Genomic DNA, 15,329 nt, shown 5'->3' on the forward strand with positions numbered 1-15,329 from the left:
CCCTTGCTGTATACTTTGGACTTATTGGAATAAGGCCAAAGCCAAATAACTATGGGGAACTTGATCAAATGTCTCTTGAGGTGTTGGCAGAATGTTTTAAACTTTTACAGTGACATTTGCCATATCTGACAGTTTCTGGAAAAAAATAACTATTGTAAATTGTTGTGGACCTGTGTGGATTTTATGGAGGTAAAATAGAGACATAAGCATGTAAAGTATGATTTGCACATGTAAAATATGAGTTGCACCTTTATAATCAGTTCTGATTTTTGTCACTAAGTGTGACTTGTTTCAGGAATCTAGGCTTAAAGGTTAAAAAAATTTATATATATTTAAACATGAGAAAAAAAATCCAGAAAATCACATTGTAAGATTTTTTATGAATTTATTTGCAAAATATGGTGGAAAATAAGTATTTGGTCACCTACAAACAAGCAAGATTTCTGGCTCTCACAGACCTGTAACTTATTCTTTAAGAGGCTCCTCTGTCCTCCACTCGTTACCTGTATTAATGGCACCTGTTTGAACGTGTTATCAGTATAAAAGACAGCTGTCCACAACCTTAAACAGTCACACTCCAAACTCCACTATGGCCAAGACCAAAGAGGTGTCAAAGGACACCAGAAACAAAATTGTAGACCTGCACCAGGCTGGGAAGACTGAATCTGCAATAGGTAAGCAGCTTGGTTTGAAGAAATCAACTGTGGGAGCAATTTATTAGGAAATGGAAGACATACAAGACCACTGATAATCTCCCTCGATCTGGGGCTCCACGCAAGATCTCATCCTGTGGGATCAAAATGATCACAAGAACAGTGAGCAAAAATCCCAGAACCACACGGGGGGACCTAGTGAATGACCTGCAGAGAGCGGGGACCAAAGTAACAAAGCCTACCATCAGTAACACACTACGCCGCCAGGGACTCAAATTCTGCAGTGCCAGACGTGTCCCCCTGCTTAAGCCAGTACATGTCCAGGCCCGTCTGAAGTTTGCTAGAGAGCATTTGGATGATCCAGAAGAAGATTGGGAGAATGTCATATGGTCAGATGAAACCAAAATATAACTTTTTGGTAAAAACTAAACTCGTCGTGTTTGGAGGACAAAGAATGCTGAGTTGCATCCAAAGAACACCATACCTACTGTGAAGCATGGGGGTGGAAACATCATGCTTTGGGGCTGTTTTTCTGCAAAGGGACCAGGACCACTGATCCGTGTAAAGGAAAGAATGAATGGGGCCATGTATCGTGAGATTTTGAGTGAAAACCTCCTTCCATCAGCAAGGGCATTGAAGATGAAACGTGGCTGGGTCTTTCAGCATGACAATGATCCCGAACACACCGCCCGGGCAACGAAGGAGTGGCTTCGTAAGAAGCATTTCAATGTCCTGGCGTGGCCTAGCCAGTCTCCAGATCTCAACCCCATAGAAAATCTTTGGAGGGAGTTGAAAGTCCGTGTTGCCCAGCAACAGCCCCAAAACATCACTGCTCTAGAGGAGATCTGCATGGAGAAATAGGCCAAAATACCAGCAACAGTGTGTGAAAACCTTGTGAAGACTTACAGAAAACGTTTGACCTCTGTCATTGCCAACAAAGGGTATATAACAAAGTATTGAGAAACTTTTGTTATTGACCAAATACTTATTTTCCAACTTAATTTGCAAATAAATTCATTAAAAATCCTACAATGTGATTTTCTGGGAAAAAAAATCTCATTTTGTCTGTCATAGTCGAAGTGTACCTATAATGAAAATTACAGGCCTCTCTCATCTTTTTAAGTGGGAGAACATGCACACTTGGTGGCTGACTAAATACTTTTTTGCCCCACTGTATATATCCTCCAAACACCAGCTTCGAGGGCATTATTACTTAAGGGGGTGGGGAAAAAGATTAGATGTGCAGTTGCTTCGTCTGGTTGATGCAGTGCCCAGACGAGATGAGAGCTAACTGCTACAGAGATAAAAGGTGAGAGCTATCTTGATTAGCTAGCTTGACGTCAATGTCGAACCAATGTCATTATATTCATTTCATTGGCTTACTATATGAGCTGCTTTTCCTGTAAATGTCTAACTGATATACAGTGCATTGCGAAAGTATTCGGCCCCCTTGAACTTTGCGACCTTTTGCCACATTTCAGGCTTCAAACATAAAGATATAAAACTGTATTTTTTTGTGAAGAATCAACAACAAGTGGGACACAATCATGAAGTGGAATGACATTTATTGGATATTTCAAACTTTTTTAACAAATCATAAACTGAAAAATTGGGCGTGCAAAATTATTCAGCCCCTTTACTTTCAGTGCAGCAAACTCTCTCCAGAAGTTCAGTGAGGATCTCTGAATGATCCAATGTTGACCTAAATGACTAATGATGATAAATACAATCCACCTGTGTGTAATCAAGTCTCCGTATAAATGCACCTGCACTGTGATAGTCTCAGAGGTCCGTTAAAAGCGCAGAGAGCATCATGAAGAACAAGGAACACACCAGGCAGGTCCGAGATACTGTTGTGAAGAAGTTTAAAGCCGGATTTGGATACAAAAAGATTTCCCAAGCTTTAAACATCCCAAGGAGCACTGTGCAAGCGATAATATTGAAATGGAAGGAGTATCAGACCACTGCAAATCTACCAAGACCTGGCCGTCCCTCTAAACTTTCAGCTCATACAGGGAGAAGACTGATCAGAGATGCAGCCAAGAGGCCCATGATCACTCTGGATGAACTGCAGAGATCTACAGCTGAGGTGGGAGACTCTGTCCATAGGACAACAATCAGTCATATATTGCACAAATCAGGCCTTTATGGAAGAGTGGCAAGAAGAAAGCCATTTCTTAAAGATATCCATAAAAAGTGTAGTTTAAAGTTTGCCACAAGCCACCTGGGAGACACACCAAACATGTGGAAGAAGGTGCTTTGGTCAGATGAAACCAAAATTGAACTTTTTGGCAACAATGCAAAACGTTATGTTTGGCGTAAAAGCAACACAGCTGAACACACCATCCCCACTGTCAAACATGGTGGTGGCAGCATCATGGTTTGGGCCTGCTTTTCTTCAGCAGGGACAGGGAAGATGGTTAAAATTGATGGGAAGATGGATGGAGCCAAATACAGGACCATTCTGGAAGAAACCTGATGGAGTCTGCAAAAGACCTGAGACTGGGACGGAGATTTGTCTTCCAACAAGACAATGATCCAAAACATAAAGCAAAATCTACAATGGAATGGTTCAAAAATAAACATATCCAGGTGTTAGAATGGCCAAGTCAAAGTCCAGACCTGAATCCAATCGAGAATCTGTGGAAAGAACTGAAAACTACTATTCACAAATGCTCTCCATCCAACCTCACTGAGCTCGAGCTGTTTTGCAAGGAGGAATGGGAAAAAATGTCAGTCTCTCGATGTGCAAAACTGATAGAGACATACCCCAAGCGACTTACAGCTGTAATCGCAGCAAAAGGTGGCGCTACAAAGTATTAACTTAAGGGGGCTGAATAATTTTGCATGCCCAATTTTCAGTTTTTGGTTTGTTAAAGTTTGAAATATCCAATAAATGTCGTTCCACTTCATGATTGTGTCCCACTTGTTGTTGATTCTTCACAAAAAAATACAGTTTTATATGTTTATGTTTGAAGCCTGAAATGTGGCAAAAGGTCGCAAAGTTCAAGGGGTCCGAATACTTTCGCAAGGCACTAGTTAGCTAGTAGTTGCTGTTCTCGTGTCTGTTAAATGTTTCAGCCGCAATATCATGATCATGTTGTCATGTATCTGCAGACCAGCGAGGAGTAGAAAAGCCTACCTTGGGTGAGCTAGCTAGAACAACATCAACTAGCTTGCTATAATATCAGATAGACACATGGGTAGAGCTAGCTATCTGTAGTAACATTAAATATTTGAAACCACCACATGCACATCACCTATATGTTTTACATGACATATTATGTTTTGATTTATTTGTACTGTATTGCGATCTGTCTCAAGTTGTACAAATCATTAGTATGAAGAATACTGAATTCCGCTGAATTATCAAGTGAACTGACTTCTGATTCAAATAATGCTGTGCCTATCTTTCAGATCTGTAAGCACACCTCTGTCTCACTAGCCACACACCCACTGCCTCAGAGTGGTTGGGTAATCTCCTTCCTGTCTGTCCCTGTCCAGGAGTGACATTGGACAGGGCCACAGTGTCTCCCAAACCCCCGTCTCAGACCTGCATTCACTTGGGGCCAAAGCCAGGCCACTGGTACTTTTCAGCTGTTATTTACGTAACAATGGCTAACTTTGAAGTTTAACACCTTATCACAAAGCAACTGTTTTGATTATGCAGAGGTTGTTGATTCTGCTCTTTTTTAGAGATTCAGAGTGTTTAATAGTCAAATGCACTGGGTTGCAGGTATGATTGCAGGATACAGTGACCATCTGGCTTCGAGCTACAAAATGCAGGACTAAGTTAAATAAAATAATTACAATTGTAATTAAAAAACAACAATAGAAATAGCACTATACAGCGCATTTGGAATTAATTCAGACCCCTTTACTTATTCCACATTTTGTTACATTACAGGCTTGTTCTAAAATGGATTAAATACTTTTTTTCCTCATAAATCTATACATAATACCCCAAAATGACAGTTTGCAAATGTACAAATAAAAAAAACGAAATACTGTATTCAGACCTTGCTATGAGACTCAAAATTGAGCTCAGGTGCATCCTGTTTCCATTGCTCATCCGTGAGATGTTTCTACAACTTGATTGGAGTCCACCTGGGGTAAATTCAATTGATTGGACATTATTTGGAAAGGCACACCCCTGTCTATATAAGGTCCCACAGTTGACAGTGGATGTCAGAGCAATTACCAAGCCATGAGGTCGAAGGAATTGTCCGGTGAGCCGGGATTGTGTCGAGGCAAAGATCTAGGGAAGGGTGCCAAAAACATTCTGCCGCATTGAAGGTCCCCAAGAACACAGTGGCCTCCATCACTCTTAAATGGGAGAAGTTTGGAACCACCAAAACTCTTCCTAGTGCTGGCCACCCGGCCAAACTGAGCAACCGGGGCCTTGGTCAAGAACCCGATAATCACTATAACAGAGCTCCAGAGTTCCTCTGTGGGTTCGGAGAATCATCCAGAAGGACAACCATCTCTGCAGCACTCCACCAATCAGGCCTTTATGGTAGAGTGGCCAGATGGAAGCCAGTCCTCAGTAAAAGGCACATGACAGCCTGCTTGGAGTTTGCCAAAAGCCACCTAAAGGACTCTCGGACCATAAGAAACAAGATGTTCTTGTCTGATGAAATCAAGATTGAACTCTTTGGCCTGAATGCCAAGCGTCACGTCTGGAGGAAACCTGGCACCATCCCTACGGTGAGGCATGGGGGTGGCACCATCATGCCATGGAGATGTTTTTCAGCGGCAGGGTCTGGGAGACTAGTCAGGATCGAAGCAAAGATGAACGGAGCAAAGTACAGAGAGTTCCTTTATGAAAACCTGCTTCAGAGCGCTCAGGAATCCGACTGAGGAGAAAGTTCACCTTCCAACAGGACAACGACCCTAAGCACACAGCCAAGACAATGTAGGAGTGGCTTCGGGACAAGTCTCTGAATGTCTTTGAGTGGCCCAGCCAGAGCCCGGACTTGAACCTGATCGGACATCTCTGGAGAGACCTGAAAATAGCTGTGCAGTGACTCTCCCCATCCAACCTGACGGAACTTGAGAGAATCTGTAGAGAAGAATAGGAGAAACTCCCCAAATACAGGTATGCCAAGCTTGTACCGTCATACCCAAGACTCGAGGCTGTAATCGCTACCAAAGATGCTTCAACAAAGTACTGAGTTAAGGGTCTGAATGCTTATGTATATGTGATTTTTCCATTTTTATGTTTAATAGGTTTGCTTTGTCATTATGGGGTATTGTGGGTAAATAAGGCTGTAACGTAACAAAATGTGGAAAGGTCAAGGGGTCTGAATACTTTCAGAATGCACTGTGTACATAATAACAACTGTGGCAGTGATTAATAAATACATGTCCATTGGGGTAGAGGCAGAGTACAGATTGCTGAGGGGGTATGGTGGTTTGACCATAGGGGGAGCAGCAGCATGACTATTGAGTGAAATAAAAACAAGAAACCTTTTTGGGCAGGGGAAAGGGGATGGCTTTTCAGCAGCCCGATGGTCTAGTCTGAGGGTAGAAACTTTTGGCAAGTCTTTCTGTTTTTGCCATGATGCTCCTGTACTGCCCGCGTCTGAGTGTTTGAAGCGGGGAGAACAGGGCATGGCTTGGGTGGTTGGAGACCCTGATGATCTACTTTGCCTTCCGGTGACACCTGGTGTTCTAGGTGTACTCTAGGGCCGGCAGTGTGCACCCAATGGTGTGTTTGCTCTCTCACACTGGCATAACAATTTACACACTAACAAGGGTCTAACAATGTCTTGATGAGTTTCTATGCTACTCTCTGTGCTCCAGGCAATTGAGCAGCTAGTGCGAACCAACAAGATCACTCGGCAGATCCATGAACGTTCCTTCTTCACCAAGCCAGTGCCCGGCATCGTCATGGGGGCATCTTCATCCAGCTATGTGTAAGTAACATTTGCAATCTAACTAATAATTTCTTTGAGCAAGGAGACTGAATTTGATTGATTGTCGAGTATCTGTTCCTGGTATTCATCATTTTCCTCGTCACCTCCTCCAAGGCCACCATCCTGCTGTGCTACTTCCACTTGTGTGCAGAAGTGGAGGAAGCCATACATACAGTACATGGATCTGGTTATCACAATAATGGCATACTGTGATCTTTCTCTTTGTATGTAAGCAATGTGCAATATATTTTTAATGGATTTTGTGTGAAGTCTTCATGACAACACTAAATCTATTTTAGTTTTATGAAAACATTCTAAATTATGCAAATGTTTCTTTCTAATATCACTCAATATCGATCCAAGCACCTAGACCTCACCGCAGTGTCCGAACCTAAAAAGTGTGTTGTGTTTTGTATAGGACTCACTGTTGTTGGTACTCCTTCCTGAACAGTTTCTTCATGGTAGTCTACCTGTTTGTCTACGAAGTGCACTACTTCTTCTCCAAGCTGCAGATCATCAGCGTGGCCGTCGGCCACTTACCATCCTCTACTTCACCATGATCATGGCGCTCATATTCTTCCTTTTCACAGAGGAGTCAAGGACAATGCCACACTACACAAGTCTAGACTCTAACAGATTTTTCCAGAGGAGCTCAAACAAATACAGTATCTCCTGATTTTAACTTTACCAACAGTGCTGGAGCTTTTGGCAGACTTTTGGCAGATTCTGGACGATTGTTTCCAGCCACCCCTCTCAATAGGAATTTTATCCACCTTTATGGAAATTGATGGTGCTGTAATAGCGAACCGAGCCAGTTGAATATATTGATGCCAGGGATATTTTTGGTGTCTGTGTGCTCCTAAAGTGCTATGGCCCTGTGTGCTCTTCCATTATTTTTGTGTTTTTATAAAATCATTTCTGGTACGCTCCTAGCTGAGCGGCATGAGGCCTGTGTGGCATCGCACTGTTAAAATCATCCCAGTGAGGAGATGAAACACTTGCGTCTTGCAAAGCCACATGCTCTAAGTCCTCTCTACTCCAGCTACGTGTTTTAATGGGCTGATATGGGTAATACTAATAAAGAGAACCATTGTAAATGTATTTTCTCCTTTTTAATGCTTTTTGCCTTTTTATGCCATTGCTTTTACCACTTCAATGCCTTAAAAGGCTCTGCATGGTAAATCTGATGTCTGAAGTGGCCGTACTACGATGAAGCTTCTGCAGACTTCAGGGCTTTCATACTTCTTACGTTTTTCAGAGGAGAGCTATTGTGAAGGAAGTTGTTGTTACGGCGCTCGTTTGTGGAATGACCGGACCAAGGTGCAGCGTGGTAGGTGTACATCGTTCTTTTTATTGATGACACCAAAAGCAAAATAACAACGACAAAAACGAACGCGCACAGTTCTGTAAGGCAAAATAAACTATACAGAAAACAAGATCCGACAAAAACCAAGAGGAAAATTACAACCTATATATGATCCCCAATCAGAGTCAACGATTCTGATTGAGTGATACTGCTATATACCCTTTGTTGTCAATGACGGAGGTCAAACGTTTTCTGTAAGTCTTCACAAGGTTTTCACACACTGTTGCTGGTATTTTGGCCCATTCCTCCATGCAGATCTCCTCTAGAGCAGTGATGTTTTGGGGCTGTTGCTGGGCAACACGGACTTTCAACTCCCTCCAAAGATTTTCTATGGGGTTGAGATCTGGAAACTGGCTAGGCCACTCCAGGACCTTGAAATGCTTCTCACGTAGCCACTCCTTCGTTGTTTGGGATCATTGCCATGCTGAAAGACCCAGCCACGTTTCATCTTCAATGCCCTTGCTGATGGAAGGAGGTTTTCACTCAAAATCTCACGATACATGGCCCCATTCATTCTTTCCTTTACACGGATCAGTGGTCCTGGTCCCTTTGCAGAAAAACAGCCCCAAAGCATGATGTTTCCACCCCCATGCTTCACAGTAGGTATGGTGTTCTTTGGATGCAACTCAGCATTCTTTGTCCTCCAAACACGACGAGTTTAGTTTTTACCAAAAAGTTATATTTTGGTTTCATCTGACCATGTGACATTCTCCCAATCTTCTTCTGGATCATCAAAATGCTCTCTAGCAAACTTCAGACGGGCCTGGACATGTACTGGTTTAAGCAGGGGGACACGTCTGGCACTGCAGGATTTGAGTCCCTGGCGGCGTAGTGTGTTACTTATGGTAGGCTTTGTTACTTTGGTCCCCGCTCTCTGCAGGTCATTCACTAGGTCCCCCCGTGTGGTTCTGGGATTTTTGCTCACTGTTCTTGTGATCATTTTGACCCCACGGGGTGAGATCTTGCGTGGAGCCCCAGATCGAGGGAGATTATCAGGGGTCTTGTATGTCTTCCATTTCCTAATAATTGCTCCCACAGTTGATTTCTTCAAACCAAGCTGCTTACCTATTGCAGATTCAGTCTTCCCAGCCTGGTTTAGGTCTACAATTTTGTTTCTGGTGTCCTTCGACAGCTCTGAAAATTACAGGCCTCTCTCATATTTTTAAGTGGGAGAACTTGCACAATTGGTGGCTGACTAAATACTTGTTTGCCCCACTGTATATCCAAAATGTCCATTCATAAGCGCGTTTGATCCAGAAAAAAAACAGCTTACATAAACGCAACTTCACTACAAAATATTTCAAAAGTTGCCTATAAACTTAGCCAAAATATTTCAAACTACTTTTGTAATACAACGTTAGGTATTTTTAAACGTTAATAATCGATCAAATTGTAGACGGGGCAATCTCTATTCAATACAGTTAAGAAAACAAACCAGCGCTGCTTTTCACGTCTTGCGCAACTCACAAAAGTGTCCCCAGTTCTGAGTTGGCCTACTTGCACAAAGGAATAACCTCAACCTGCTACATAAGTTCTGTTATACTCACAGACATGATTCAAACAGTTTTAGAAACTTCAGTGTTTTCTATCCAAATATATGAATAATATGCATATCTTATATTCTTGGCATGAGTAGCAGGAAGTTGAAATTGGGCACGCTATTTATCAAAAAGTGACAATTCTGGCCCCTAGCTTCAAGAGGTTAAATAAAGGTTAAATCAAATCTTATAGAAATATCAGGAACAAATTCAGTCTAAATACACTAGAAGCAGTATTGGGTTATGGTGTACTTCCTGCACTCTAAGGGACTTCCAACATCATTCAAAATAATAATTATTGGTTCAGTATAGCACCAGACAATAGACAATAGACCCTTTTAGGAAGTGTGTTTTTATCATAAGAAAAAGTACAGCATTAAAAGCCTTGGAACTAACCGGCTAATTTACTAGTGGTTTAGATCTGACCTGACACCCTGTATTCAAGTGTATGGTCTAAAACAACCATGTTAGGAGTTGTACATAACATACAGTATATGATCTAGCCTAATTGGGGTCTTTTCGGAGTACATGAATCTACCTCTGTGCCACATTTATTGTGTTTATCTAAAAAAAAAGACAACTGTAACATTATATCACCAACAGTGGCCATTGTGTAAAATGCCATGGCCCTCAGGGACCTAATCTGTGGTGGCCCCAAATCTAAGTATTTTCAGGGTTCATAAATCTAGCTCTGTGCTGAATTTGAAGCCTTTCTCTTCAAATAGTCCTTCTGAATTGTAACCATAATCAGTGGCCATTTTTAAATATGAATTTAAGGTTAATGTTAGCCATAAGGTTTGCAGTGTGGTTAAGGCAACGGTTCATTTTTAAATAATTGTAGAAATAGGCGAGGCTTATGACTGTGGCTGTGGTAACTAGTGAGGACCGGAGAGAACGTAGTTAATTCTCCCGCCACCAGCGCTTGAAGTAAAGTCCACCAGTGCACAAATGCTGTGTTACACAAGTTAACAAACTCCCATTTCAACAGACATTTTGGAAAATGTGTTTTGTCTGACTGCAAAACTTAAATAACAAATGTTACTAATTATACATGTTATGTCCTATCACAAATACATTTTATCTGTCAATTTCTTTTTTTTCAGTTATATAGCTAACGTTAAACTAGCTATCTAAGTCAGCTAGCTACCTCAAATCAACATCTTGCCTGCTAACGTTAGCTCGAGTGATAGCTAACAAACTATTTTCTTCTGTTGTGGTAGCTAGCTATGTTAGCTAGATAATGTTAGCCTCGCTAGCTTATTGGAGCTTACTGTTAACATTGATGTTTTACGTGTCACTGAATATAACTAGCTAAATATAAAGTTTTTGTCGACATCTGGTTAGCTAACGTTATCATCGTTAGCTAGCTAGGTAGCTATGTCAGTGCCTGTAGAAAGCTAGCTAAGTCTGACATTTGACTGGTGTCGGTCACTTTCACGTTGCTTCCATTCAGCCTCAAGAGCATTAGTGAGGTCGGGCACTGACATTTGGCGATTAGGCCTGGCTTGCAGTCGACGTTCCAATTCATCCCAAAGGTGTTCAGTGGGGTTGAGGTCAGGGCTCTGTGCAAGCCAGTGAAGTTCTTCCACACCAATCTCAACAAACCATTCTGTATGGATCTTGCTTTGTGCACAGGAAACAGGTAAGGGGCTTCCCACAAAGTTGGAATTGTCTAGAATGTCATTGAATGCTGTAGCATTAAGATTTCCCTTCACTGGAACTAAGGGGCCGAGGCTGAACCATGAAAAACAGCCCCAGACCTCATCCACCAAACGTTAGAGTTGGCACTATGCATTTGGGCAGGTAGCGTTCTCCTGGCATCCGCCAAACCCAGATTCGTCCGTCGGACTGCCAGATGGTGAAGTGGGATTCATCACTCCAGTGAATGCATTTCCACTGCTCCAGAGTCCAATGGCGGCAAACTTTACACCACACCAGCCGACGCTTGGCATTGCACATGGTGGTCTTAGGCTTGTGTGCAGCTGCTTGGCCATGGAAACCCATTTCATGAAGCTCCCGACAAACAGTTATTTTGCTGACGTTACTTCCACAGGCAGTTTGGAACTCGGTAGTGAGTGTTGCAACCGAGGACAGGCAATGTTTACGCGCTACAGGCTTCAGCACTCGTCCCTTTCTCTGAGCTTGTGTGGCCTACCACTTTGCGGCTGAGCCATTGTTGAGCCTAGACATTTACACTTCACAATAACAGCACTTACATTTGACTGGGGCAGTTCTATCAGGGCATAAATTTGACAAACTGACTTGTTGGAAAGGTGGCATCCTATGACAGTGCCACTTTGAAAGTCACTGAGCTCTTCAGTAAGGCAATTATACTGCCAATGTTTGTTTATGGAGATTGCATGGCTGTGTGATCAACTTTGTACACCTTTTAGCAGTGGGTGTAGATGAAATAGCCGAAAACTCATTTGAAGGGGTGTCCATATACTTTTGCATATATAGTGTACTTTTTGCCATAAAGAGAGTCAGATTTGTCCCCTAAAGGAGACAGCCATCCAGAGGGCAACGTGGATACATGAAAACGGGTCCAAGACCATGGAGGAGATCTCAATCACAGTTGTCGGATACTCCAGGCATGGTGGGTCATACTAAGCACCTCAGCAACAGGGTTAAAATCAAATTAATTTCCATACATGATTTAAAGTATACTCATCAGGGTTTGGGTCAGTTCCGTTTCAGTTCCAGTCAATTCAGAAATGACACCTAATTCTATATTGTCCTCATTGAATTATAGCATTAAAGAGAATTTTAATTTTAGTGTGCTCGAACCGTGATACTCATACTTGTCAGTAGGCAGAATTCAATGCGTGATTTCATTATTCTTGTGCCAGTTTCATGGATGTGCAAAATTATATGCATTACAGCTTAGATTTTGCCATTGAACGTGCTACCTTTCAATGTACCCTTCTAATTGAAATGATAAATAAATGAATAGATTTGTTTGTGTCTACCTGTTCTCCAGATTGCTCCAAATTTTGATTTACTCAACTTTGGATGTTCAACAAAGCTGACCGAAAATAGTTTTCACTAAGAAGATACTGCGTCAGGGCCGCAAGGATATTCATGCTGGACCTGCTGTCAGAGCTGGATGCAGACGTGATTACTGCAGGTACAAAGTGGCAGAGACTCAACACCATACATATTAACATCCTGCACAAAGCGATATACTTATATGAGTAGAAGTATATAGCATGTTCTGAGCAATAGGAAAGGTTTGTAATGGCGTGTACAATGTACTACTACTTTTGGGAAACAATTATTGGCTTAAGATCCTTTTTTTTATTTAGATTTTTTTTAGGGGGTGCTATAGCACCCCTGCTTCCTGCTGCAATGGGTGAATCAGAGAAAGTGGAAAGCTTTTCTAGGACTATAATTTCCTCCTCACACGTAAGCCTAGGCTATTGTTGGATTCAAGACGAGGTCGTTTTTATTGATCTCGGATTCTCAGTTTGTCCGTGTCAATGTAAACTGTCATTTCAATCATTTGTGCGGTTAAAAAAAATATTCTGCTAAAGTCTCCAATCATATAAAATGATGTAGAATTGTTTGAAATGGGTTTATAAAAGGCCAGATTCTTCCTGGACCCAAGTAATATTTTTTTCTCCCATTTGTGCAACTTCTGGAAGCACCTCTACTCCAATGCTCTATGCCACCAAGCAAATGCGATGATATGTATGCACGGCTTTATTTTTTTCTTTATTTTTATCCGTTTCGGTACCTCAGAGTCCCACAGGTCACCCCCCTCTCGCGCTCTCTTTTTGTTCTGGCACCTCACGGTTTACAGTTTAAGCATTGGAGTGCAGGCATAAATACCTTCCGTTTTGTGTGACGCTTTAAGAACAGAGTCTGCGCAATGAGAGCCCGAGAATTGCGGTTGGTATGCGTTGAAATTCAACCAGAGAAATTTAGGTAATCATTCTTCCTGTGAATAAAGCACGGACACAGGACATAAGACTGGAACTCGAACGCGGACTGAGGGGGGAATTTGGGGACAGTCATGGCGGGGCTTGGAGTGAAGAGGAGGAAAGCGGGGCTCCCTGGTTTTTGCTGGAAAACCTGCTACTTTCATATTTTATTCTGGGTTGTCTCGGTCTGTGGTGAAGAGAAGACGTTCATTGTTGAGGTAGGTCAGATGCACGAACAGGGATGCAATTGATTTATTCTATACAGCATCCTTACCGAAACGGACTGGGCAAAATCGCACAGCACTGTATTGCGCTTCTTTATAGCGCAGGTGGAAATACAATAAAATCGTGCGTTTGAATGTTTATCTGTGTATCGTTTATGAATAGCTTATCCGAACTGTTGACAGCTCTATAACAATTACATTATCCAAATAAATAAACCACATAAACAAGATGTCAGGCAGCTCTACCATTTTATTTATTGAGATTTTAGTGGCATTAGCCTATGTATCACCTCACCTCAAAACATCTATAGATTGACCTAGATCTACATGTTCAACTCCTCTACACATATTCACTTGAATGCATGTTGGAAAAAACATTGAACGCTTTTGTCCGTCGAATTGATTGTTTATGAACACAGCTGCCTTCACGATCATTAAGTTTAATTTCGCAATGAGAATTGTTTAACCTTTCTACTCGCATATTCATCCACTAGTGGTAGCCTAGTATATGGGTTGCAATGACAAATGACATACAAAGAGACTGATTATATGTTTTGCATGCATTGGAGAGGAGAATCATTGCGCCACAGCACATGTAGCAAATTCCAATTCGGTATCACTGTTTAATTTAATGTCACCTAGCTATGGTATCCCATATTTGGAGCTGATTTAAACATGACTAGTATTAAAATCAAGGTTACGTGGGTCAATGCTAAACACAACAGTCAACATTCATATATGATATGCACAATGAGTTGAAGCACAAGCTACAAAAACATTAGACCTTTCATAGGGTTCCCAGTTATCTAAAACACTGTTATTATCATAAGGTATTTTGTCAATAACAGCATATCAACAATATGCTAATAAAATAAGTCCTTCCACACAGAAAAAAAACTTATGTGCTTTGTTTTCATTTGGACAGAACAAAGAATCCAGAACTGTTACATGATTCCAAATATAGCTTCCTCCATAATTTATTGCAATAGCAGGGAGTAGAGAGGGCACTGGTGGCATATAGAGTTGTATATGACTTTGTGCTGTGTTTTGAATAAGCTGTTTGCAGTGAAAGCCTTTCCAATTGCTTGTAATGTAACAATTTCAAGATGATAGGTACACACAAAGATAGTTCTTTATAGGTGTTTGACAAAGCATGGTTGGTGAGTGTGGACAGTATGATATGAGTAAAACATTTTTTTTTAAATGGGGCCATGAAAAAAGAGAGTAACTGAACAGATGGACTTTTGATTATATATGTCAGTCCTGCTGCCTTTAAATCAATTTAATTAATCCGCACTGACATTATTTTTATTATGTATGAATGAATAGACCATTTCTATAGTCAGAGTCCATCATTTAGCATAATCCTCACCCGATCCTTTCCTGTGACATCACGTGCGTACCTGAGTGTCATGGCTGAACTTTAGCCTGGTGGTTAATTCTGTTTTTCCTTTGTTAGGCATGACAACAATAAAGGAGTTGACTAAAGCAGAAGCACATCTGGCTACCAGGCTAGATAAAGCTGCTGTTATAGCCTAGTGAATTTAGCAGACTGATAAACACGCAGGACCCTTTTAAAACCAACATTAAGCCCTCTCATTAGGCTCCCTTCGAAGGCTATAGAAATGTCCCGATTGATTATAGAATTCATGACCATCGGCCAGACAATATGTAATTATGATTGCAAATAAACAATTTAGAGATATG

The 15,329-nt window shown here is 41.5% G+C and overlaps 1 protein-coding gene across 2 annotated transcripts in view; it reads left to right on the forward strand.

Annotated features, from left to right (window-relative positions):
* The first annotated feature begins 13,307 nt into the window (after positions 1-13,307).
* mmp24 (matrix metallopeptidase 24) overlaps positions 13,308-15,329 on the forward strand; it is a 67,749-nt gene continuing 65,727 nt past the window's right edge. The window contains exon 1 of one of the 2 annotated variants that reach the window (XM_021568354.2): positions 13,308-13,616. In XM_021568354.2, coding sequence (XP_021424029.1) covers positions 13,491-13,616 — 126 coding nt within the window. In that variant the 5' untranslated portion in view covers positions 13,308-13,490. The remainder of the gene's footprint in view (positions 13,617-15,329) is intronic. The other variant, XM_021568353.2, reaches the window with a different exon arrangement.

The sequence above is a fragment of the Oncorhynchus mykiss genome, chromosome 17 (genome assembly GCF_013265735.2).
Source record: "Oncorhynchus mykiss isolate Arlee chromosome 17, USDA_OmykA_1.1, whole genome shotgun sequence".
NCBI classification, from domain to species: domain Eukaryota; kingdom Metazoa; phylum Chordata; class Actinopteri; order Salmoniformes; family Salmonidae; genus Oncorhynchus; species Oncorhynchus mykiss.